At 43.6% G+C, this 27,321-nt stretch overlaps 1 protein-coding gene across 1 annotated transcript; it reads right to left on the bottom strand.

The window, feature by feature from the left end:
• Positions 1-8: 8 nt before the first annotated feature.
• Positions 9-17,262, bottom strand: LOC6496308. The gene is made up of 2 exons (XM_001960630.4): positions 16,440-17,262; positions 9-2,916 (listed from the first exon to the last, which is right to left on the bottom strand). The coding sequence occupies exons 1-2, from the start codon at positions 16,833-16,835 to the stop codon at positions 2,359-2,361; spliced, it is 954 nt and encodes a 317-aa protein (XP_001960666.1). The 5' UTR covers positions 16,836-17,262; the 3' UTR covers positions 9-2,358.
• Positions 17,263-27,321: the final 10,059 nt, after the last annotated feature.

Below are 27,321 nucleotides of genomic sequence, written 5' to 3'. Positions count from 1 at the left end.
GCATTTCCATCTGATTTGATTTTGAAATTTACTTTTTCATGCTTTTTGCTTTCTTTTTTATCTGATTTTTTTCTGCTACCAATTTATCTTAGTTCTCTTTTAGACTAATTATGCTTGTTTACATCGCTTATTTCGATAGAAGCTTAATATTAATTAATTGCCAATGCTCATGTAGCTTTGGTAGATTTTCTTGTTCGCTGGCTTTTTGCATTAAAAAATGTTTAATTAGAAATTTCCTCGAGTGGACTACAAAAAAGCTCATTGCGTGTTGTTTTTTGTATATTTGTTGTGTTTTGTTTTCGAATGTCAGCTTGAAGCTGTTGTGTGTCTGTTTGTTTGTTTATTTATTTAAGCATAGGCGCAGAAATATTTGCTACACGTACACAGAGAGAAAAATTTATACAATTCAGGGATACGACATCGATTTGCGTGTGTGTGTGTGTAGGTAAATAGGTAGGTGTGTTAGTGTTAGTTCAGATCTTTCTAAAAAATAATTTATTTTATTTACTTTCTCTAATCAAAATGGACACAAATATTTGCACAGACATAATAGCTCAATAAATATTTATTTATTTTTGTTGTTTATTTTCTGTGCTGTTGTTGTTGTTGTTGTTGATTCTGGCAGGTACCTGATACTTAAATATCAATTAGTTTAGGATTAAACTGGCAGGGAAGAGTAGTGTCTGAAGCAAAATAATAGGGTACTTAGGAGTCGAGAGGTTAACTGCCTTATTCGCTTGCGTGTAAAAGCGCCTAAAAGCGAGCAACGCGAACTACGCGATCGCGAGCAAAAATGTTATGTTTTTTTTGTAAATGTATCCGCAATACATTTATATATAAATACACCGATACGCAAAAATGTTCAGCCTACTACACAAATATATATGTATTTATGTATAATATATTATTCTAGAGTGTAAATATTGAATTTTTAAACTATTTCCTAGCTTACGTTTCAAGTTTTTTGACTTAGCTTTGGTTTTCTTTACGTTTTGGTTTCATTTTCGCATTACTTTCTTTTTGTTTTTAACACTTAGGGTTTTTGGCAATTGGAGCTTTGGCCTTGCCAATTTTCGACTCTGGGCCGCTTTTTGGCGCCGAAAGTCTCCAATTATTGGACGAATTGTTGATATACGTTGCGTATCATGCTCAAAGTGAGTGAGAATGAAGGGGACAGACAGTGGGGGGTAAGGGTGGTGGGGTGACAGCATAGAGAGAGTAAGTGAGATGGGGAGTAGAGGGAGAAAGAGCTACACAGATTAATTGGCTTATTTTCTTAGATTAGCCTAAAGTTGGCAGGCAAACTCAGCTCTTTGACACTAAGCTTCACAGTTTTTCTTAAATAGTTTCAAAAGTGAACTAGACTTTAGTTAGTCTTTAGTTAGTTAGTTTCAGAAATTAATAATTTCCGAGAACTTTATAAATAATTGCTTAGTATCCTTTCGCCGAAAGGCTGTTGACTTGTTTGCCTGCCCGAGTTGCGCTTATATTTTAAAGCTTAAAGGCAATAGGTTCCGCAAACATGGCCATTAAAGTACATATTTGTAGTTGAAAAGGGAGCCAACTCACACACACACACCCATACACCCACACACACACGCACACAAACACATACATATTCAGCCTTTTAGTACACTTACAATCACATGCTTCGACAAGCACAAGTTTCAATTTGTTGCACTTTTTTGAAGCATTAAGTAGCTGCCCGAGCTTAAGTGTGCGAGTGTGTGAGTGGGCTTGTAAATGCCAGTGTGTGTGTGTACCAGGGGTGTGCCTGTGTGTGTGTGTGTGTGAGTTGGCAAAGCGGTTTACTTGCATTTAGCATTTAACAGTTACTAGTTTTTTTCTCCTTTCGGTTGTTACTCTTATTTTTTGCTGTTTGTTTGTTATTTTTTTTTGTTATTTTTAGTTTACACAACACTGAAAGCACACGTAAAGTTTTTAATTCTGTTTTTTTGTTTTTTATTCCTCTCGAACGTTTAGTTAAAATTACAATTTACGCACTAAACATGCATGGAAATGTGTTAGAAACTGGGATGGGGTTCTAGTATTTCAAAATTAATCCTTTAGTGTTTTAGATTTTTTTATGTTACATTTTCTATTCTTGTTTTTAGATTTTGATTTTAATTCGAGATTGCACGAGAACGTTCTACTTAATTTCTAAAAAACTCAAGACTTGTAGATCTAACAGGTTATGGGTTGATTTTTCGAGTGTATTTTGAGCTTCAGGTGGAATTAAAAATAATAAACATTAAAGGAAACATATTAAATCCTTTTTAAATTGAACTTAAAAACCATAACCTGTTTTTTAAATCATACTTTCGGATCACAATTACCAATTTCTTCTAAGAGGGGGTCCTAGTTGTTGCTGAGATTGGACGGCGAGGGCGGCCACTGCCGCTTGATGACGGCAAAGTGAGTCATCTGAAAGGTGTTTGTCACCTGGCAGCGACGCTCCACGAATCCCGTCAGGCAGTAGCCCATGTTGTAGTCCTCCATCGAGATGTTGGATGTCAGATACAGCTTGAACTCGTCATTCCCCGCGGGCGGTGACTTGTCGGAGGCTTCCCTCGGTGTTGCAGCTCCTCCAGTTGCAGCTCTGGCATTTGTTGCTGCTGTCGCTGCAGGTGTAGCTGGCAGCGATGGAGTGGCAGCCACTGTGCCGGAACCCCCAGCACCACAGCCGCTACTCCGGCCCTCGCCACATCCACCACCGGGCGATGTCCTGCGAAAGTGTCCGGCAATCAGGAGCGAGCCTTGCTGCTCGAGCGGTAGCATTCGGGCCTTGGTGGCACGTCGCTGGGTCCCGGAGCACTCGACGATGCGACACCGATTTGGCTGCCACCAGCAGGGCGTGATGGTCCAGTAGCTGGAGGAGGCGGTTCGCGCCCATCCCTCCTCGGGATACAGCAGTATCTGAAGGAAAAGATGAGAGATAGAGATTGCAAATTGGTTTTCTGTGTCGCTCTTTAATTGAAAATCGTAATTAAAATCGTGCAGATGATTTGGCCATGATTCCGATTTGAAATTTGGCCATCGTTTCTGCCCCTTAATCAGGTCCGGGCCAGTGTTTATCATTAAGTGGCCAATTATTGTTGAACACGCTTAATATGCTTAAATTAAATAGCCATAAAATTAACATGAAACTGCTTTTGACGTTTTTATTTCTACAGGAAGCTCTGCTTAAAAAGGATAATTTCCATTTTGCCATGAATTTAAAATGGTTTTTGGAACTCTTAAACAGATTCCTCTGTTAATTTGTCTGATTCTGGTTTTTATTTTATTTTTCATATGGAAACTGATATTTTTGCAAACCACTCAGTGACCGCAACAGCAGCGGTTGCAGTTGCAGTTGCATTTGGCCATAAATGAAATTCGTTAGTTAGTTTATCATTTGCCGAAATACGATTCTTTCATTTGGCCAATTTTTTTATGCGGCTTCTGCGGTCAACGCACGCCTCTATCCTTTATAATTAATACATTTCCCAGTTGCTAAATGCCAGACATGTCAAATATTTGTGCACAACGAGGCGTATGCTTAATAAGCATCCTGATTTCAAGGAGGGGGAACGCAACGCGGGTACAGGACACCGTGCGCTAATCAAACATTGAACTTGGTTTTAAGGGAGAATCACGGGGCAAACTCCGAAAAGAAAACTCCTGCAAAAACGGAAATGATGCGGCGGTCCCAGCAAGAGGCAAACAAAAGGGATGGGTGGCAAGTGGCACGGTGCAAGGGGCATGGGGCATGGGGCAAGTGGAAAAGCAAATCTGGAGTCGAAGCTTCGGTGTGGAAAAATGGAAGGGCAAAAGCCAGCGACCAATGGCCACCGCAGGACCATAACCAGAACCAGAAGCCGGAGCCAGGACCTGATGCTTTTGAAATTGAAGTGGCTGCAGCAGCTGCACAGCCACAAGGAGCAGAGCCCCCCGGGGGATCCCAGTTTTCCAGTTTCTCACCAGTTTTTCAACGGCCAGCGAAAGCCTTTGTTCTCGCCTGACTTTAAAGCGAATTTTCGTACGAGCTCCAGGTAAATTGTTTAAAATTAATGTCCGCAGAAGCGCTTAAAAATGCATCCATTTACGGTTTATTTAAGCTCCACACTCCACGTCTATGGAGAACAATGGAAGTTCTCGGTCCGCCGTTCGAATGGAGGTGAAAAGCCTGGTGATACGGCACATTAAGCTGGAAATGGAAATCGTCCTTAACGTTAATGGGTATTGAACGATTATCAGAAGCCCATAAAAATGCATTTAACTTATAAATGGATCAACCAGTTGGACAGCAAAATTCATTGTAATAAGTTAAATTATCTTTAAGTCAAAAGAATTAAAATGAAAAATTTAATCAAAAAACTTATAAGAAATCTACTAACAACCGTCCGAGGTATTTCTTTCAAGGATCGGATGAAATCTGTCCGAGTGAAAAATATCGATCGAAAATTTTGTTTCAGGGTTTTGATGCCTTTCAAAAATTGGATGATAACTGTCCAAGATATGTGCATCGGAAGGGGCCATATACGGGAATCCTGGATTTTGCAAGGGGTAGCATCAGGAAAAAGTGAAAAATATCAATCGAAAATTTTGTTCCAGGGTTTTGATGCAGATTGACGGGGAATCTGTCCAGAAACGGATTAAGGTATTCCTTTCAAGGATCGGATGAAAACTGTCCGAGATATGGGCATCGGAAGGGGCCATATATGGGAATCCTGGAGATCCTGGATTTTGCAAGGGGTACCATCAGGAAAAAGTGAAAAATATCAATCGAAAATTTTGTTTCAGGGTTTTGATGCAGATTGACGGGGAAACTGTCCAGAAACCGATTAAGGCATTCCTTTCAAGGATCGGATGAAAACTGTCTGAGATATGGGCATCGGAAGGGACCATATACGGGAATCCGGAAATTGAAAGCGGCTTTATAGTGGAATCTAGGAGTATGTTAGAAGGAATTATCTGTATAACAATTCTTTTAGAAGACAATACTCCAATTAAAGAGCAGTTTTTAGAAAACAAATACGAGATTGGCAGTAATTGGAGAACAAAAATAAAATTTTTGTCCGACAGCGTGGGGCCCGGTTGATGTTTCACCATCAATCGGCGGTTGCCACGCCCCGGGTCCTCTGGGCGAATGAAGCGCACGTGCTGCATATTTGTCAACTTGCCCCACATGACACGGGATGGAGCTGCGCTCGAATGGTACGCTCGTGTTTGGAAATTATAAAAACAGGAAAAATTGGAACGAACGACTGCAGCTTTAGTCTCAGTCGCAGTCCCCAAAAGTTCCCGATTGGCTTTCTAATCAGCTGGCAAAATAAGCTTAGTGAAGACAGGTCGTATCGTATCCCAGATGGCTTGGCATTTGGGAGGAATTGGTTTTTTCGGCGAATCAAGTGGAGTGGGGTAGAAAGGGGGCCTCGTTTGCGACCCCGATTGCCATTGCATTATTCAAAGATGCCAAAAGTGCGCACTGCAAAATTGAAAATGCAACGGCAGCCACCAATGCACGCAACAAATCGCTTGCCACTATCAAGGGTCATAAAATCCTTCACTGCCATCCGCGACCTCTTCTCTCCTCTTTCCTTGCTGAGTACACATATTGGATGTGGGGTTTATTCAGGACTCGGGCCGCGAAGCAGCGCAGGATAGTGCTGCTCTTCAAGTCACAGTATTTGTAAGGATTCTGTGTCTCTGAAAAATGTGATTGTTGAGGAATATTTTGAGATGGTGTGACTATAACAAGTGTTGACACTTTTTCTGAGAGAATATTCGATTTTTTTTAATTTGGAAATTTGTTTTCTAAAGATAATATTAATATTTCTTAAGGATTTAGTCTTTAATCTTATATTTATTTTCACCAAAGCTCTTTAAAATCATCTCAAAAGCTGGGACTGTGTTTTAAGAACCTAAGAACCTTATCTATTAAAATCTTTGAAAAATTCAGGTAAAATTTCTGATATTTTTAAAGTACAAATTTTCCGCAACACTACCACACTCATCAACTCACGCACACACCCACACATATAATGAAAGACCCCTCACGTACACGCTGGAAAATCACTTCCGCTTTTGAGCTGCAACGTTGGCAATTTCGCAGCCATGGGCGAGGAGATAAATGGGAAACGGGAAGGGGGATGCGAGCGACTGTGTGTGTGTTAAAGGGGACAGGAGCCAGGACAGTGGCAGTGGTAGCACCAACGGGCATCAGGTGGCGAATGCCGAATGGCAAAATCGAAAACGTGGCCAAGACTGGGTCGCCACGTCGATTCCTTAAGGCGTCCATAATCGATTTCTGCGACTGCGACTGGGAATGGGAGAGGGGTCTGGGTGTGGGTCTGAGACTGTGATTGCCTTGGCATCTTCCGAGGAACTGTTTGTTGACTTTGGGTTTTTTATTGCGTGACATTTTATTGCCACCACAAAAAGCCAAGAGTCTCAACTGCGACCCCATTCAAAGTTAGCTTCTTGGCTCGGCTTGGCTGCCAAGTTCGATTCGGTAAATAAAATGGCAAATACGCGCTAAAGGGCGAAACCTCTATTGTCAGCAATTGGCAACTTTGTCTATTAATTTGCTTAATGAGTTCAGTGACAAATATTGAACGGCTGCAACTTAACAAATAGCTGCCAACTTTCCCAGAGCCCCCGAGTCTTGGGGAAACTTTTCTCATTTCGTTTGCCCGTTTGCCTGGCTCGACATTAATTAATTAAGTGCTGCCGCAGACATTTCAACACTTTTCCGAGCCAGTCAGTCTTACAGTCAGTCAGTCATTCAGTCTCTCAGTCAGCCAGTACCCTCAGTCTGTCACTTTGTCGGTCTGGCATCGACTCAAGCAAATTGCCGTTGTGTTCGTGTTTATCTTTGGGCACTTCAACTTAATTACCCGCCCTCATAAGCATACTGCTTGGAGGATGTGGAGCCAGGAGCCTGGATCCTGAAGCCTGGAGTCTGTGGGGTGCGCTACTTGTGCCACCAAATCCAGCATAAGCTCGAAAATCAAAGCTTCAACACGATTGTCTAAGCACTTGAGGAGCAACCAATCTGGCTGGGTTTTCCAGCCAAACACCCCCATTCAACTCATTCATTGGGAGGCCTCCACTTCTGAGAGGCCAACACCCTTCGAGGATTTTTTATAAGCACTTCCTGTCAATGAGGAATTGTGATAAATTAAACGAAGAGGAGGAATTATTAAGATGGAAGATATACAAGGAGTTGACTTTCCTAACTCATCAGATTCTTCCTTCAGAAATCCGATAGAAAATCTATATAGAAATCCTATCTGAGAAAAGGAGTAAATTAATTATTTATAAAAACCTGAACTCTTCATGCTATAGAGACTCTATCTTTCATGGAGAAAGCCTTTTGTTTCATCCGTTTTTCAAAAAAAGAAAGAGGATTGGCTTTGAGAAAACTTCCCATCGAGTTCTTTGCGGAAAAAACATTCCATTCGAGTGCAAGGGTATGGGGAAAATTGAAGTTTCCTTCGATTCATTTCGTTGCTATTCCAGGGAGAGCGTAAATGAGTTTTTTGGCTGAATTGTAAAACTTATCCGCTGGCTTCGGCTTTGTTTTCAATTGCCATTGCCAATTGTGTCAGTTGTTTTCTGTTTGTGTTTCGTTATTCGCCTCACGCGCTTCACTATCCGAGTCCGAATCCGAATCCGAATCCTCATCCTTTTGTCCCAGAACCCAATTCCAATTCCAATCCCAGTCTTAGATCCGAGGCTATTCAGTTTTGATCCTATAGCGGGAGTGGCTGGGAAGGATGAGAACTTTTAATAAGTTGCTCATTAGCACAGAAAATGAGGCCATCGCAGCGGCATGCAGACAAAATAATTTACACGCCAACATCCGTTGCAATTAAACTGCAAAAGGGAGAACTTAAATTTCCGGGTTAGGCGGCATCGCTTCTGGCGATGTCTTGGCCTGGTTTTCTTGGCCAAGTTTATGGTTGCTGGCTGCTGTGCAAATGTAGATGTCAACGGATGGGCCTCCATAGCCTCCATGGCCTCCATGTCCTCCGCGGGCAGAAACTTTTCTTTCGCTCAACTTTCGCTGCGAGTATTTTCTAAATTTAATGAGTTGTATTACGAGGCAACTTAAAGAGAAGAACCTGCCACCTACTCTTAGCCGCAACTTGGTGTAAACTTATGTTGGGCAAAGTTTTCTCCGCCCCACGAACCGCTCATGCCCCCTGACAGGGAACTCCTTGCGGCGTCGCCTGTAATGCACAAATTAAAGTTCTTTGCCAAACTACACGAGGCAGTGGCGGCTAAAAGTTTCGTCCTCACTGCTGGTTGACATGTTGAGTCGCACAAGGATATGCGTAGCTACTAGCTGCTAGCTACAAATTTGATATGTTAGACAAGTCCCGGGCTGCCTGGGACATGGAAATGCGGCTCTCTCACACACACTCTCCTGGCAATCCTTGCAATCCTTACAATCCTGCACCATGGGCGCTGCGATAAATGCCGGCAAACTTTTGCGGAAGGAAGCGGAAGAAGGAAATATCGGTATTGCCAGAGTTGCCAGGCTAATGCAAGCGGAAATATAGATATTGCCTTCAGTTCAAGCATGTAAATGCCGTCGTTTATTAGGGGATTACTCGGGGAGTTACTCCCTCAAGATATTAAATGTTGGGAAAGTTGTTTATCCAACAAGGTTAAGAGTTAAATTATAGTCCTGAACTTATATACCATCTGCCACAAGAATATCCATCAATTTAATATCGCCATATTACCTTAATCCCTATAATTTCTTGAAGAACCAGCAAGGGCATTAAGGTAATTGCACATCATCGCCCAGCAAAAATCCATTAAATTTAATTTTCATAAATTTTCCGTTGGCAAATTTCCTGCCAGCAGGATTTCATTCGATGTGCCGCCGTAGCACACACACTGTCAGTTCCCAGGATGGGCTTCGCCGGTGTAAAAGATTAAGCACATTTATGTGACAAGTGCGACATCAGCAGCAGTGGCAGTGGCAAGTGGAGGAGAGCCGCAAGGACAGACAGGAATGCTGAGTAAGGATAAGAAAAACGACAGGAAGACGGGGCCACGCATGTGCCACAATTTTAAAGTTGGCACGCTAATGAAATTTGAGTTGCCGCTTGGAGCTTACCGCTTGCCGTGGCAATTGCAACATGCAACCTGCAAGTTGCAAAGACCAAAAATGGTGATGGCTGCTGGAAGCTAGAAAGTCATCGGAGCTATGATCCGAACTTGAAAGAACGTTGTTTTTGGAATACAAAGCAGACGGATCTCATTAGGGACTAGCCCAGCCAGCCAGCCAGTGCCTTCAGTCACGCTTCAATACACCAAGTGGGCCTAAGGCGAGTCCTGAAAAGTTTGCCACTTGCCACTTGCCACAGCAAGTCACCGCACAGAATAGCTCATCAATAACCCATTTGTGCGATACTCAATAGACGATGTGGCGGGCGAGGCGGGGCAGGCGAGAGGTCAGGACACGACCTTACCCACTGGGGAATCGGAAACAGCTTTGAGCCTGATATCCTTGTGGATACACAAAACGTTGAGCCCAGTTTTATTCACTTTGCCATTCATACGGGAGCCAACATAAATCAGGTCAAAGGGAAATGCGAAAGCCAATCCCCCCTGAGCACATAAATCTTCTACATCTGCGCTTTTCATTGCCAATCAACGAATCGGCGTGGAAGCGCTTCCTTCGCTTATTTTTAATGAGGCGGCTGCCTGTTGAGAAACTTTTCTCCGAGTCGAATCCTGATTCGAATCCCCATCGTCATCATCTTAAAGCGAGCGGGAAATGTTCACGAATTTCGAAGTGCGTGGAGCGACGGGGGCATGAAACATGTTGAGCGTGTAATGTATGGCAGTGTCTAACAGACGAAATGAAATGAAAATTTAATAAAATAAAAGTATACGACTTGAGCCTCCGCCCCGAAGGCTCCTCCTCCAGGACTAAAGACGTTTGCTTTAAATGAAGATGTATGCCAGCCGGGCGTATGAGTAATATGCGCAAATATGCGCATAAAATAAAGCAACTTGTAGCAATTTCCCTTGCTCTCGGGTGGGTCCTTTTCTTCAGACTCTCAGATCCCCCCCTCAGAGCCACCCCCTCTGGCTCCTTGAGGCGGAGAGCTGAATGCCTTTCCTTTTCCATTGCCTTTGCTGTTGCCACTTTGGCGTCTTCTGGCTTCTTGTGTTTAATTTAGGCAGCCATAAACGTAATGCGGAGCTTCAAGTACTTGGAAGCAAATGCGAGACTCTGAAGCAAACCGAATTTATATGGCGGCACATAAAAGCTCCTACCCGGGTGGGTCCCCTCCACCCGAATCCATCCAAATTCCTAGCCCAGCCTCTTTTTCATTTCCACAGCCTGCCGAACATAAAATAGAATTTTATTCGAGCCTGGTTTAAAGACCCCAAGATATTGTCTTTAGAGCTCTAGACATTAACCCATTACACGGCAAGAATTTTGGGTTTAAGGGATGCTAAAAGTATTTAATTAAATTAGAGGGACAAGTGCCTTACAATAATTCTGTGGACTCGGTAAAGTTTACATAAAAGTTTGATTGGAAATACTCCACAATCATGCCAGTTCTCAAGTGCAAACAATTTCCAATCACAAAACTTAAAAGCCCCTATCATTGTTCGCCGCATAAGCCTATATAGCACTCCCATTGTATTCGACCCAGTTGTCCCATTGTGCCAGGAGATGTGAGTGCTCGACATCAAAGGCATCGTCGTGCCATCGTCGACGTCCTGTGGGCCTCCGCCAGAATGTCCTTGACTGGCATTCGCATTCTGTTTGGCTGCCAGCACGTTAGCATATCACCGATGCCATCCATCAAATATTGCGCGTCCCACGCGAGCCTTTCGCGTGCTTTGAACGACTCTAAGGATCCGGGGGATGCCACTTGGCCTTGCCATCAGAATTTTCGGATAGGAAGGTGCCCCTGCCACTCCTACTCTCACTTCCTCACGGTCCTTTCCACTCCATTTTGTCGGGACTGTATCAAGACATTTTAAAGCAGCCGATACTTTGGAAAGGGCACCAACTCTTAACTTATTTTGTTGTCTACTTCATTGAATTAGCCCACTCACATATACGAGGGCTGAGATAATAAATTGAATTAAATTGATGTGCAGGGAAATGGTGCGGACTTTCGTGCCAAGGGAGAAATTCATTTAATTTTCGCCCCAAATATCTTTTTAATTCTTCTACTTTTGCATACAGGAGGAAGGTGTTGCTGTGGCATGTGGGACGTACAGTCTTCTATAGGGAAAATAGAAAGCCAAAATATGGTTGACAGCATGTGTGGCACAAGGATATTGTTTTTTCTTCTGGGGCTAATCAAGCGGCAGCTGTGAGCTAAAAAGTTCATGCCAAAAATACATGGTAGAGGATGTCTTGTGAGCAACAATTGTTTCTGGCTTTACATGATAGAATATTTATTTAATACGAGCTCTAATAACTTCTCACTTAAGTGAGCCTTAAACTCCCTGGAATTCTAGTTAAGCCGGGACACATTTATCTTTCCATCTGACATTCAACTTAAGGTGAGCCGGGCCATGAGCTAAAGCATACTTTTCAGGGCCAGACAGATGGGCTAAATAGATGCAACAATAATTAACTGCATCAAGCCCAGGACCAAGCCCAGGATCAGGACCAGCTGGGTCGGCAAAGGCAAAGAGACAGTGAGGAAAAAGTGGAAAAGGTCGGGTTTGAGCCAGCAACTCTTTTCTGCCTTTTAGCCAGCAGCTTAACTTGGCATTAACGCAATTTGTCACAGCAGAGCAGACACCAGAGAGCCGACAGCTTAGCCAGCTACCAAAAGTTTGCCCCAAAAAATAGGCAACAAAAACGTATTTCTGTTTATGCAGATAAAGAAAAACGTAACTGCAGGCCTCGTATAAATATACATACATTTCTTTTTTTGGTTACAGCTCTGTACAGGAATGGTAGAAACAGTGAGCTGACAGCTGAAGGGAAATTGCGGGGGCTGCATTTCTTTACCGAGAATTTTCCACCTCAACCTTGGCTTATCCATATACCTTTTCATTCGAAAGCCACAACTTTGAATGCGTGCTATGGAAATGAAAAATTCCCCACAAAACATTGACAGCCAGAGAAGGAAACTGCCTTACGCATTTTCCACTCGAATTTCCAGTGGTCTAGGAAACTGGGATTTAAATAAGGACTGTCAGTGAAGAGAGCTCTTTGCTTACAGGATATTGTAGTCCAGAAAGGTCTTGGATATAATAAATAAAGAAATATAGGAAAACCACTCGGAAAGCCACTTTAAAACCAACCTTTAAACGCTCGTTTTAATCTGCCTCTTGTGGCACATAAATCTTTGTGCCCATGTTGCAGTCGCCGCAATTAGAAAACCTGCCACTCAGTTGCTTATTGATAGCTTTAAGCTGCCACCACCACTTGCCACTTGCTGCCTCCCGTCTCCCACCCACCGTCTGCCGCCCACCACTAACCACTTGCCACAAAAGAGCCGGGGCGCACTACTCAGCAAAATCGCGCATACGACCCGTGGGCAGCTGCATCAGCTCGAATGGCAGCAAATCGCCTTAGCAGCTTGTGGGGAAAACCCTAATAAACCAGCAAGAAAGTGCACAGTTAAGCCTTCTGCTACTGCTGTCTTGCTTGTGGTGCCACGCCCATGCTGCCCCATGCCAGTAGGCGTTGACTTCAACTATGACCGGAGCAATTTAAATCTCTGCCGGGGAAGGAATATAAATTTAAGAATGCCCCGCTTACTTATCTAAGTCTATGACTTTGGGTTAGGCATTCCGATGAGTCAGAGGCATTGGGATCTGAAACTGATGAGGAGAAATGGAATTGGGGGTGGCAGGATGGGGGTTTTTGGGGGCTGCCGTGGCTGCTGTGCTTTTTATGCCCGCCATTTTGCTGCTGTCTTTTGGCCGCCTCTTCTTGCTACAAATCATGATAATAAATTCCAATTTTATTTAGTCAGTGAGGCGGCAAAGCACCCTTGTCATCGTCATCGCCATCGCCGAGGGTCGGGAATCTGGCAACCGCTTCATCTTCTTCCTCCCGAATAAAAAAATAAAGGGTCCTTGCCCCTTGTCCCCAACCCTCTCTGGTTGCCCCTCTTTTCTCACAACTACTTGGATTAACGGTTCATTTTTATGACTTTTTATTTTATATACATTCCGGTTTTCCGACTTTTCCCGCCGCCACAGCCGCTGCCAGTAAAATAAATACACTCCGGAATTGACTTGGCCTGCTTAACATTTGGCCAGACATAATCTGTTGCCTGATTATAATGAATAGTTCCCGGGCCAGGCCCAAATCGGCAAACAGCAAAATGGCATAGCCAGACAGCCAGACACCACTTGGCCAGCTCATCAGTCAGTCAGTGCAGTTTGCTGCCTGGAGTGGACCACAAAGCTTCTCGTTATTCCTCATCCTGCCCCACTACTGCTCTGTCCTGCCAAAACCCTTGCCCCTTTGGAAACTGGCAGAGAGCTGCTGCTGTTGCAACATCAGCGGCGGCCAAAACACATTAGCCGTGTGCTAAAAATGTCACACAACAGGCTCAACGCACATATCTTTCTGTCAGAGGGTTGATTCAGGACTTTTTGACTTGGTCAGGGATATAGGAGCTACAAGGATACTCTATGAATAAAGGATTATGTGAATTTTTGGTGGAAAAAGTTTCTTAAATATTTCAAGAATACCTTCCGCCAGAACTTAAAGATCTCAGAGCGCCCCTCGCTGCTAGTGACTGACCTAGCCCAGGACTGCATTTTTTTCTTGCTGTTGTTGTCCAAGCTGAGCTGGCAGGACATGTGGCAGTTGCCAGTTTGCTGCGCTTACCCTCCCCCCGCCTCTGCCCCCCTTTCTCTCTGTGTCTCTCTCTTTGGCTGCGACTCTTCATTGCCTGTTGGCAATTACAACGTTGCAATGTTGATGGCATTTTCTTCCTTTTTTATGCATACACACACACACATGTGCCAGTAACGAAGCCCAGAGACAGCCAGCAGCTTACAGGACATTCGGAAAAATGGATAAGCAGTGACCGAGGGCGGTGAGGGGTGCAAGGATCAGTGGCTAGTCACTTCCGCCTTGCCTGAAGAGGTCGTTCATTTTTGCAAAATACTCTTTCTGGTTGCCTGAGTTTTCTCAGCCGTTGATTGCACTTGCCTTTGTAGAAGGAAAAAAATATTATGCGGCATAGAGGAAAGATATAAGTGTGAAGTTAATAAGTTTAAAGTTCCACAGAGAGGGTGAGTCTTCAAATCGTATAACATTTCATCAGATATTCATACACGGGGATAGTGGATATGCCCAACCAATTCCTGATTTCCTACCACCTTCCCCCAAAGACAAACTTTGCTTTTAATGTAAATATATCTTACAGCATTATCGCATTTGGTTAAGAGGGTAAACTTCACTTTTTCCACCAGACCCAGCCCGGAGTCTCATTGCAACATTATCCGTAAAAATAAATTCATCTGGGGGTTGATTTCCTGCTTTTTTTGTGGGTGGTTGCAAGTGGATACAATTTATTTTGTTTCGCTCTCACACATCCCCTCCTCTCTGGGGCAAACAAAGTGTTTTTTGTTTTTAAACTAAAGCCATAGCTTTAGCTATAGCTTCATTATAATAAAATCGATGAGGAATATCAGGTCGAGTCGGAGTCAGGGGTTGGGGTGGAAACTACCCTTTTGAGTGTGAACCAGGGGGTTAATGAGATTGATAATCAAAGGAACTGACTCTCTAGTTTAACTTGGACTCAAAAGAGCTTGATTCAATGAACGGTCTAAAGCTTTTTGAATTGAATTTTACCAGGACAGGAGAAGGACACGACCAGGACAGGGCCATGGGCAGGGGAGACACGACATCTTCATTGGTCCTGCAGCAGTTAGCTCATGCAAAAGGCGACCCGTTGTCAACGGATTGGTGTTAATGTCCTTTGGCATTGTTGCAGGAGCAGGACCAGGAGCAGGAACAGTAGCTACTAGCTAGAGTCCTGGACCGGGCCACAAGTCGACTGTGTGCAAAATAGACTGAAATTGATGATGTCACTTGATAGGGCGAATGGGTTTTTCATTTTTCACTTCTCACATGCACTTCTCCGGCAGATCCCGCTCTTGGTCCTCGTCCTGCTCACGTTGTTTAACAAATTCATCCTGTTGCTTGCGCTCCAGTGCGTGATGGCCAGCAGATTGCATTGTCTGCCGAAGATTGGCAGTGTCTGTGTGCGTTGCCCGAAATGGGCATTTGATTTGCACACTCACTCGGACTTGCAGTCCGATATTCCGGGTTTTTGGCAATAGAAATTGGGAACAAGGCTTGCTGTGCATCGACCTGTTTGATTGGCTTTTCTTTTTGCACGTTTTTAATTAGTGTGTGCGAGTTAGGGGGTACAGGGGCAGAGGAGTAGAGAGGTGAGGGGCTTGGAGGAATGTTGTCCTTTTTGGCGCATTATACAAACGAAATATTTCATAAGCGCATTGCGCTTCGGCCACAATGCCAAATGATTTATATGCAAAGTGGCATAAGCATACAAATGAGTAAGAGTGTGTGTGTTTTTATGTTCCTGCGAGTGTGTATGTGTGTGTGTGTGCTGGCCTCTATTTTCCTTTCCCCCAACCAATTTCCCAATTTCCCTATGTTACCTACGCCAAACAAACCGGTAGCAATCGAGCGAACTTCACTCCACAGCTTTGGCTACAAATTTTCCAAAATTTATAACAAAGGCTCAAGCACACTAGCTCACATTCATATACATATACAGCATGCATAATTGTGTGTGTGTGTGTGTGCGAGGTCCTTGGGATCCCCAGGGTATTGGCTACCTTACGGTTGAGTGGCTCACGGCTCATGGCTCCCAGCAGCGGCTCATGGCACTTTGGCGCTCGAGCTTCGGCTTCAGCTTCAGCTCCTGCTTGGGGTCCTTTCTTCGAAATGGATGACAATGTATCCAGGAGACTGTAAAATTTATGCACTTTTAGGATTGTTTGCAATGCGCTCGAAAGTGGAATTGTTCCATTATGCGATAAGCATTGGGATTCTCTTAAGGTGTCTTCTGATTCAGATACTTGTATAGCTCGCAGGGTCGGGTTTCAAAATTAATTTCAAACCCAGTTGGGTGTAAAGAGAATTCATAATTGGCTTATAATTATTTTATGTATAAATTTCATTAGAGCCACTAGCTACTGTCGTAATTCAAGCTGAAAAGTGATTAAAATTGCAATAATAACTAAATTACATCTAAGCCCAGGCTTTTAAATATTTAATTATGGAAAAAAGCAGCTGGCAAAATCAATTTAATCCTCGAAAATCCTGATTATCCTGATTATCCCTCCAAACTAAATGCACAAAGCCCGATGGTCGCGACTAGGATTTCCTTCTCCTCTCTGCGAAATCAGCATTTTTCAGTGTCCCCCCCGCAGATGGCTTGATTTATATCCTTGCTCACCTTGTTGGAATTGCCATTGAATTTCAATAGTTTCTTGCAGGACTTGCCGCGGCTCTCGAAGTAGATTTCCTGCGGCGTGCGTCGCCGTCGCTGTCCGGAACACGCCGTGCTGGTGCCACCTTTGCGTTGCAGTTGCAGCTGGGAGAAGGGATCGGTGCCGCTGTTGTAGTCGCTGCCTGCCACCGATTGCGTGGCTTTGTAACGGCTCACACAAAAAAGGCGACTCAAGATGCCACAACAGCCGCTCGGCGGCGCCGCAGAGGAAGTTGCCTCACTTCCGGTTGTTGCTGTTGCTGCTGTTACTGTTGCCGTGGATGCATTGTTGTTGGAACAGCGGGCGGATATGGTCATTAGGTTGCCATGGCGGCCTGGCGGGCGATTAACGTCCATTTCCATGATGGCTAGCAGCAAATTGGTTGCCTACTCGGCGGCGTCGTCCTTTCAAGGATTTTATCAATTTTGCAGAGTTTGTTTACTATTTTTGATTGCGGTTTTGTGTCAACTTTTGCCCCGCCGCAGGCTCTTCCTGTTTGTTTATTTGCTCGCCTGTTTGTGTTTTCCTTTCTCCCTTGTTTTTTTTTTGTTTTTTGCTCAATGTCTCAGTTTGCCGTCGTCCTTGTTGGGTTTTGGGTTTTTTTTTTGGTTGGTGGTTAGAGTCTCACCGAAAACTTGGCGCCCTCACGCACACACTCTTACTATCTACGCACTCACACTGAAGGAGGGAAATTTTGAAACATTTTTTGAGAAAATTCGCAGCGCGACGAAGTTCACAGGACGAGGGCAAAAGGATAACTGATAAAAGTCACAGCTTCAGATTCGTGTAGCTTCCTTCGGCGGGGTTGCCAGACCGCCACCAGAGAGTGAAGCATAAAGAGCGCCATTACCGAGCGGAAGAAGAGAGAGTGCGCAGGCCGAGCCAAAGGACCTCTCACATGAATCACCTTGTGTGCATGAATGAAGTAAAGTTATTACGTTTTCCTGCTTGTTTCTGTTGTTGTCCTTCCTCGTATTTCTTTTTTTTTTTGTGTTGTAATGCCATAGTTCCGTAGTTCTTGCTGTTTACGTTTCCCAGGGTCAAAGTTGTACAGCCTTTCGCTTTATGTTTGTAATTGTTTGAGCGGCAACCGAGCGACGCCTCCATGTTAGAAGGGCGCAAATTTTTCGGCTTCTCCTTGGGGGGGGAGACCAGAAACGGTATCCAGCCGGGTTTTTAACCGGCTCTTACGAGGGGTAATTAATGGGGCTCTTATCAAGTGGGAATTCTCATAAAAAGTTATATGAAATGTTAATAGTTCTTAATCGAGTTTGTAGAATTTTATAACACAAAGACTAGCATTGATTTTAAACACTTTTTGCAAACATTATTGCTAACTATTATTTTATTTTGTCTTTCAGAGATTTAATTATGTAATTTTGTACAAACTTTTGACCTTTTTCGACCTTCATACTTCATACTGTTTTTAAATTTATGTCCCAGCATACCCTGAGTAACAATTAGTTGTAACTAAAGCCCCAAAAACAATTTCATTTTGGCCGCACATGAATGAGATGAAAGAAGAGCCATCCTCCCATCCTGCCAGGACGTGCGAGTGTGTGTGTGTTTTTGTTTGTGTGTGGCAGTGTGGTAGTGTGGTAGTGTGGCAGTGTCTATGACTATGAGTGCTCTGCTCTAGACGTAATTTCAATGTTTCAACGTAATCTTTGATTTGATTATGCTGTTGAGCTTCCCAAGAGGACGAGCCGTGCATGGCCAGGATGGGCCGCACGGTGTTTGTGTTTGGCCGTGTTTGTTGGGCTGTGTCTGGGCCACTTCCGGGCAAAGCTATAAACGGATTATAAAGTAATTTAATGCTTTTTGTTGTCAGCCTCTTTTGCTAGGTCCTAGGTCCTGTACTAAAACACTGCCTGGCATCGTAGATATAGAAAATATACGTATAAATGGATGTGCTTTTTTCGTTTAGAACGCATTTGGACAATAAAAACGTTTAATGTTTGTTGTTTGTCTCTCAATTTCATTTCGCATCACGCATACGCCCTGTGTTGGCCGCTGTCGCAAAAGTTGTGCGCTCCTTTAATGAGTTGAGTTGGCGGTTTTAGTTGAGCAGTGGCCAGAAAACATTCCGGCCGTAATTAATGTCAGCTTGTCTGGCTGATCATTTTGGCAACATGTTTATCTGGCCCCATGCCCATATATTAATGTCCTGGCACACACTCACACGCACAAGCATTCCGTTAGATTGTCACATTAATTATGTACGTTAAGCTGTCAACGTGGGCAATATTTTTGTATCCACAATGTCCTGCTGCCGCCTAGGACACACACGTATGCGTGTTATGCTCTTTTATCCTTGGCGATTCCTTTGCCATTTTTCTTGCTTTCATTTGGGGCGATAAGAGCGTCTTAGTTTATCTTTATGTCCTGGGCTTTGCTCTCCCCTCCATTTCCTCCATGCCCACCATGTTAGCTGTTTGCCAAATAAATACGTTTGATAATGCGACACGACCACCATATTGATGAGGCTTCCGCTTGCTTGGCCTTCAATGGAATGGAGTGCCAAACAGAAGCCAAACAAGCAAATAGATTACAAGGATGCTTCGTGTATCCTGCAGGTTGCATCAGATATCAGATGAGTGATTAAAAATCAACATTTTCATTGCCTACTTTCGGGGGAGGGCCGAACTTTCAACGAGTTATTAGTGTTTTATGAACAATTTTTGCTCTCCAATCAGATACCATTTTCCCTGAAAATTCCACTCATAATTTAATAAATATTCGTCTGCAAATGGGATGCAAAAAAAAGTGCTTCCTTTATAGCCCGAAACTTTACATTCGGTCTCAATTACGCACCAATTTCTGTATCTGCCTGTGTGAGTGTGAGTCGGAGTGTGATTGTGACTGTGAGTGTGTCGAATCCTGTTAGCAATGAAAACTCGGCAACTGTGGCCAAAAATGAAAAGTTCCATTGCATTTGCCAAACTAAAAAAAAAAGAGACCAACAAAAAAACAAAAAAGAGATATACTCTCGTATAGAACTGTTGCCTAATTGCAAAAATGCTGCCGGCCAAACACAAAACCGAAAAAACTTTTTTTTGGCCTGGCCAAATGAAGGGGAATGGGCACGAATAATATTCCTACCAAAAAATGGAAACTACGCTAAAAGCTTTAAAAAAAAAGAAGGAAGAAACTCAATAAAAGTGAGGGGGCAAGGACAGAGGTAGAACTAGAAACTATTGAGGCGGTAAATGGCAAACGGAAAAGTTTAGCAACGCATGCGCCAACGGACCAGGACCACGACAGGATGCCAGGACATTCCGGAGAGTGATGCAAGTGCACCGACAACGACAACGACAACGGCATGTAAATGACGCTTTTATGCTGCAATCACGTTTCTTTTTCTACTTGTTCTGTACAGTTTTTATGGTTTTTTGTTTCATATGCAGTGAAATTTTATGATTATTGTCGAGAGTGACAAAAAAGTTTGCCGCAAAAACTTTAACAGGAGTGTGGAGTGTGTAAGGGGATCCGGACTCCGGAGGACCTCGAAATGGTTACCAGCTTATGGGGTACGGTGAGATGAGTTGAATGTCATGCTCTGATGCCTTCCATATCCTTTTTATTTATGTTTTAACACCACCCACCTGGGCCAGGAATGGGGCAGGGGGCAGGAGCGCCATTGCATCGCACTTTGGTAAGTAGATGAAAATGACGACATCGTCATGGACTGTGGAGTGCATGAAATTTATGCAAATGCACGGAATTTGTATGAAAATTGTTTTATTCCATCCAGTCATCCCGTCGCACTGTCACACGCACTCATAAAGCACGCTCGTGTCATTGTCTTGTGCTTAAGCAAGAAATTACTCATACCACATGTTGTCCGTTGGCTCCGCTGGCAGCTCTGGCACCGCCGTCTCCGGTATCCTTCGTCCTCGGGGAGCCATCGTTTGTTGGCCCGTCAGTCGCCCGCTGTGTGTTTTATGCAAATTTCACCGCTGTGCGCAACAATGTTATTAAAAAATGATAACAAGCCAAGCGCACAACACATAGAAAAAAAGGACATCGCCAGATCTACTAGGATATACACGACTATTCTGTATCCTAGACAATAGGCAAGTTCTGAGCCCAAAACTTGTCGAAGTTTTGTCTTTATTGCCAATCATCATGAATTATATTCATAAAGGGCATTTTTCCATTTCAATATTTTAAATAATTCCCATTGATTTGTGCCACTCGATATACCTTTTAAAATAGCATATTTTATAGATTGCGGGGGAAAGGAACGACAACTGTCAGTTAGACGTTTGTTGCGGCTTGCCCCTTGTCAACTTTTTTAGTGTTGCTTGTTTTTCCCGCTCGTGATGTTGCTCTTGTCATTTGCATGCGTTCCCACAGAGCGACAGGGAGGGTAACAGGAGCAGGAACAGGAACTGGAACAGAAACAGGACGATTGAGCATGAGGGAGATGGAGATGGACAGAGAGTCAGCCAGGACATCAGCCAGGAAATTATGCAGTGAAATATGTTGCCACAGCGAGGGAAAAACAAAACACACAACTAAACGCACGTACAAAACAAAAGATCCGGCAAGGAACCCAGTCCCACTCCCAGTCAGGACTATACCAAAATATGTATGTATTTTAGACGTCTTAGGAAATATGACAGACTGACGCGCCAAACATCCTGCCAGAAGAAGGGAAGGTGGTATTGTAGGTCGTCCTTATGCCAAAACTTGCAACTTGGCCACGCGACCGCATGTCGAGAGTCAAGGAGAGTCAGGAGATCGAGGGTGTTTGGAAGGATTCGAGGCAGGAGGAGCTTGTTACAAATGTAAAAGGAATGTCAAAAATTTCCAGCTTCCTTCAAGCGGCATTAGTTTTGCAATTTGAATGGCAAGCATTCCGGGTATGAAGAATTTTTGCTCCAAAACCATTAGCCGTAGCAGCCCTAACCATTTTAGTTTTGCGGTAAGGACAATAAACAGCTAAGGACTTTATAGAAATTTAATTATTTACCAAAATTCGTGCCTAATCTCTTGATATGTCTCATGTCAGAATCGCATTTGATATTTGAATTTGTGCAAAGCCCTTGCCGAATGGCTATATTGCCCCGCATTTGATTTGCTTTATTTTATGGCAGTAGAGCGTTTAATTTTTGGCATTTTCGAGAGATATGCCTGCCTGCTGTCATGGGCCATGGCTAATTACAATGTGCAATGGCGAGGCAGACTTTTTGTCGGATTTCTGACGGCTTCTGTGTCTGTGACTCGTGATAAGCGCAGCTGCCAGAGATTTGAGGCCATCATTTCATTACCACACATATACATGGATATATCCTTACACACACACACACACAGACACACAGACCATCATGAATGAAAGCCATTTAACTAGAACTTTATTGTTATTGCGAGCAGTGTTGTCTGTAATTTTGTAGCTTAAACCAAATCCAATTAAGTAACAAGCGTAAGCCTTTTTGGCAAATGTCGACAACGACGACACATTGCCTCGTTTAACCCATTTAATGTTGCACAGACAGTGACAGTGGCATGGTGGGCGGTGGGCGATGGGCGGTAGCCAGACATGCCAAAAACCAAAGCTGATAATTTCAATCAATTTTAAGCCAGAGACAAAGCGACATAAGGGTAACCAATTTAGCCGTTTTGCAGTTGACTGCCTGCAATTACCAAACTGGAAATTCCATGGAAATTGAGTCGTGAACGGGCCAAAAACTTTAAGCTCAGTCTGTTGCAGTTTCTTGGCCAATTTGGACAAAGGGGAAGCTGTTTTTTCCTCGGCTTCTAATCAAACGGACGAGCTTTAGGCCAATTAGTTGGATTCTCTCATGTGATAAACAGTTACTCTGGCTCAAATAAAACACAAATTCTTTTATTTTTTATTGTTCTGACGTAAGACAAGGACCCCCAACGATTTCGCTTTCAATCTTATTCGAGATCGAAAGGAAGAGGTACAAGACTAAGAAGATGCCCTGTAGTTATTACGAAATGAGGCAGTTGTAGTATTAAGACTAGAAACTGTATAGATTCTAAAAATATATATTTTATTTATTCCTTTTCATAGAACCTTTAGACAAATATACCCCTTATAAGATTTCTATACTGGGTAACCTATACATATATCCCCAAAAGTCAAAGGATTGCGTGTGGACCAATTCTCGGTTACCTTGTTTTGATCCCAATTCTTAGCTTTTTGTGCCTTGTTCGTTGTTTGAGCCTTTTGTTGTTTTTGTTATTGTCCCTGCGGATGGCTTAATAACGTTATTTTTCGCTGGTCATTGTACTTTTAATGGCCAGTAGCTGGAGCATCAGCGGCAGCAAACAAATCAAACCCAGACGCCGTTTTGCCTTTGGGCCAATTCGGTTCCTATTGCCTGGCATCCACATCGATCATGATCATTTCACCAGGCGATGATGAAGTTGATCGAGATGGGCCAACGAGATCATCATTATGGGGGTTGTCCCTTCCCGGTTGCCGGTTGCGTGGCATCTTAGGAACAAGGAGGATGAGGAAGGTTTCCCTGGGCTCCCGACTACCGATTACCGGACTACCGACTCCCGAGTTCCAATGATCATGATGATAATGATGGAATATGTAGGCTCTTATAAACTTGAGCTTCTGGGTGGCGACGCATAACATGTCACACACACACACCAACACACACACTGTGCCACACACAGTGGCACACACGGAAAGCTCTTTCATCGCATGACAGGCCGAAACGGCCGAAACGTTTAAGACAAAACGTAAAAAAAGTGGTAAACAAGTCCACCAAAAACAAAACAAAAAAAAAAAATCAAGGGAAACAAAAGAGGCAAAATGGTTTTTGTTATTGATTTTGTATAGGTATTATATATATCTCTTGAGAGCGTAAACAAGAAAGACAACTATATCTTCAATCATCAAGAAATATAATTAATGAAAACTGAATTACATTGTTTACATTGTCAGAAATAGAAAGGATGCGAAAAGTTGTTATCTTTTTATTTGCTGGCAAGAGTTTTTGTGTTTTGGCAAGCCTTTTGGCTTTAATTTGGCACGAAAGTTGCAAAAAGTAATCTTGAAATGAAAGCAAAAGTTTCCTTTTGATGCAAGATAGAGTTTCCACTGCAGATCTCCAGAAATTTCGTGTAAAGTTTTGAATAAGTATCCGAAATATGACCCGGGAGATGCTATATTTTAGATTAGAAATATAAAACACACTTAATTGGATTTTTGTGTTTGAAAGGAAGATTGAAATGGCAGTCCAGTCCTGCCTAGTCGAGTTATCCTGGCATCCTTCTTAGTGCCTTGCTTTCATTCCGATTCATCATTAGCATAAGTAGCAATATCCTTTTGCTTTCACGGAAAATAAGACCGAGAGAAGCAAAATGTTGGAAACTGCAGCACAATGCCTCGCTTAAGGCAAATGCACAATTTTACGTTTTACGTTTTACAATTTTTCCCCCTCCAGGAAGGAGGTCCTCCATAGGGATAAGGGATAAAGGGAGTGGCACGAAGCCTAATGCAACTTTTGTGTTGGCGATGCGAAAAGATTTTCCGCTGCAATTTCCACTGGAATGAATTGCTTGCCAATAATCCGCTGCGACAGTTGGCAAAAATGCAATTAAAAAATTTTCACTTTGTAGAGGAAAATTCTTCCTTCTTTTTTTTGTGTCTCTCTGGGTGTGTGTGTGGCAGTGTGAGTTGGCCTTTTCCGATTTGTTTTGCGTAAGTTTGACAGCAAAAGCAGCCAAAGAAACAGTGGCCCTCCGCGCAGCCAAACAGTTGTTGCCGAAAGAAAATTCCTTCATTTAATAAAATGCGTGCCAAGTTGACAATTTTCACTGAGCTGTCGCTCGGGCATAAGGGATAAGCCGAAAGTTTTGCAAGTTTTTGATTTCATACCAAAGCCACGCCCCCTACCCCCTCTCTACCAGAGGCTGCCTCGGAGGCTGGCTGTCAATCAAGGAGGCGTGGCAACAATTTGTCCAAGTCCGGCATCCAGGTGTTGTGCCTGCCCCAGCCCCAACCCCGGCCCGCGGCAAACTTTTCCATTCAAAGGTGTTGTAATGTGCTAAAAACTTGAGCGGCTCCTTTTTGTGGCAGGCTGAGACTTTAGTCGGCCAGATATAATTCACTCAGCCAGGGATGGGTTATAGAGAGTATTTTTGAAGGATAATATTAAGGAGAATATATGATTTATTAGATCTGATGTTGGTTATTGAGAGGTTTTTGTGTGGTAGGGCATTTAATTAGTACTTATTGAAAGGTATATTGTCTTCATGATGGAATTGTAGCCTTTAACTTATTTAGAAAGTTAATAGCTAGGAGCCTAACAGTTAAATTAGTACCAATGGTTAGTTACATAGTTGTAAAAATTGAATTAAAATCTTAGGCATGAAATGTGGTATGGATTTGGTATCTTAAATCGTATAATATTAGACAATTTCTAGTCTTAACTAAAACCCAGACTGACTTAGCCCTCTATGTTCCCCCAGACTACTCTCTAGTCCTCCTGAAAAAATATATATTTTCGTATCCCCCCGAAACCCATTAGTCTCTTTTCGGTTGTGCAACCCTAGAGCCTCGTTTTGTGGATGCGTGTAAGCAAATAATCTAGCTCCTGGGTAGCGAATAGCGCCCAAGTTCAAACGAAGCCAAAGCCACCAAAAACATGTAAAAAAAAAATAAATACGAAAAACAACAAAAACTTGGACCACACACGCACACACACCGAACGTCCAGGTTGGAGTCCCAACAACAAAAACAAAAAAAAAAAAACAACAAAACTCGGCCAGGAACCACACCGCCCTCCGCTCCCTCCTTCTGGGCTTCTTGGCCTGGCCGTATTGATTATTGTGATCTGCCGTGTGCTCCGCTCTGGGGGTAATTATGCAGCCAGGGGACTCTTTGAGGGAGTTGGGCCAATACCAGGCGGCGGAGGAGGGAGTAAACCAGGGAGGTGGTATGGGGTTGCGGAGTGCGGGGGCTCGCCTGTCATTTATTTTAAACGATTCCTTTACACATGTCGGAGGCTTTCGCCGCCAACGTTGCTGCCGCATTTATTGTTGTTGCTGTTGATGTTGCTGGTGGCAGGCAGGGCTATATAGCCATATAGCTATAGCTTCTGCTTCTGTCGGCAGTCGGTTGACGTTGGCATGCCAATCATTTTGCGTTGATGAAGTGTGAGTGTGAGGCAAAAATGTTGTACCAATAAGTTCAGTCAATGGTGCTATTGGGAATGAATTGTTGCAGGCATGGGACGTTGGGGATGGGTGGATGCCAGGATGCTAGGATGCCAGGACGCCAGGATGTTTTCCGGCCTGGCATCAGTTTTGGGAAGTCGGGAGCAGAACGACTGAATGCTGATCGATTGTCGGGAGCAGCGTGTTGACTCTATTGGAGCTCAAATGAAGCGAACTGAAGTATTGTGTCAACAGCGAAATGCACTCCATTTGATTTACATGGCAAGTATTTGCCATCCCATCGCCAATCAATAACAAATTTGTCCTTTTCAATAGTATAATACAAGATATATTACATGGAAGGTTTATTTAATTGCCCGACTATGAACATCTATTACCTAAATGCCGTCAAATAAAACCCATTTATTCCGGATTCATCTGGAAAAATCATCGTTAAATTGCCTTAACATTCTGCTCGACGGCTAAGTGACTTGTTCCACCTCTTCGCCAATAATTAATTTGTTGAAAATGAAACGCCGACTCGCGGATGGGCGGCCCACCATCAGCGTCGGACCTGGGAGATGGGGGAAGGAGTACCCGGAGTAGCTCTGACAGGCGGGCAGCGCCTTGCATTATGCATGAGATTGGACCAGAAGCTGGGCTTGGATGGCTGGGACCTGGACCTGGACGTGGACGTGGAGACCCTTGAGTAATGCGCGGCAGGGGCGCCTTCAAGGTTGGACGTTGTCAACTCTCGATGTTTTTTTGTTCCTGCCACATAGCCCGCTAGCCCTCAGCCCCCCCCAGCTCCTTGCGAGCTACTTCATCTTTTCAGACTGCCGCTGATTAAGTCACTAAAATTGCTGCCTGCTTTTCTAACTAATTTGCTGTTAATTTGTTGCCTCGCTACAGCCAGACAACGCAACTCATTTCCTTCCTGTCACAGTGCAAAAATGTTGTTTCAGCTCCGTGCTGTCAGAATTCCAGGAAAACCCCCAGACGAACTCCCCATCCAGGTGGGGGAAGTCAGCCGGCTTGTGGCGCGGGAGTGAATTGTGGAGGAAACAGCAGAAACTAATTTATTATAATCAGCAAAAAAATTGTTGAAAATTTTACAATATTTTTTTTTGATTAAGAAAGAGTTGAGAGCTTACTCCTACTAGCCCTCCTACTAGTCCCCCCCTTTTTTTATAAATACCCTAATTATTTTAGACACACCATTTGACGTTGCAAGCTCATTGTGCTACACTTGCAAAACACTTGGAATCAACACTCGAATGTCAAAGCGTGGCCCAGGCATCGTCTCATCGCATGTTGCACATTTGCTCGGATCTAATGTTTATCTTCCGTGTTTCGGCCGGCTCCAATTTCATTTGCATGTGGCAACTGCCAAGGGGGACTGCCGACTGGCGACTGACGACTGGGGGGGCATAGGGCGGTAGGATGTGGCCGAGTGGCGCTCAATGTTTGCACTGAAAGTCACGTGCGGCCCATAAAAAGAACCAACGCACAACATGCTATTCGATGGATTCTGGGGATGCTCGGATACTCGGATGCTGGTCTTCTCTGTTTTGTTCTCTTCTGGTTTTCATTGAAAACGAAATTCAAAAATCAAAAATGTTGGCGCGACAAAAAAGCACACACCAGGCCATCAATGGGGCAGGCCCAAAGCAAAAGGCATTAATTAAGGCAAACAAAACA

This window comes from Drosophila ananassae, chromosome 3L (assembly GCF_017639315.1).
Source record: "Drosophila ananassae strain 14024-0371.13 chromosome 3L, ASM1763931v2, whole genome shotgun sequence".
Classification (NCBI taxonomy): domain Eukaryota; kingdom Metazoa; phylum Arthropoda; class Insecta; order Diptera; family Drosophilidae; genus Drosophila; species Drosophila ananassae.
This window is presented reverse-complemented; position numbering and strand designations above follow the sequence as displayed.

What these genes read in the sequence shown, in the direction of transcription:
- LOC6496308 (XM_001960630.4), bottom strand. Translation starts at nt 16,835, where the DNA reads ATGGAAATGGACGTTAATCGCCCGCCAGGCCGCCATGGCAACCTAATG. An exon ending in TCAATGGCAATTCCAACAAG is followed by an intron (nt 2,917 to 16,439) that starts GTGAGCAAGGAT and finishes CTTTTCCTTCAG; the next exon opens with ATACTGCTGTATCCCGAGGA.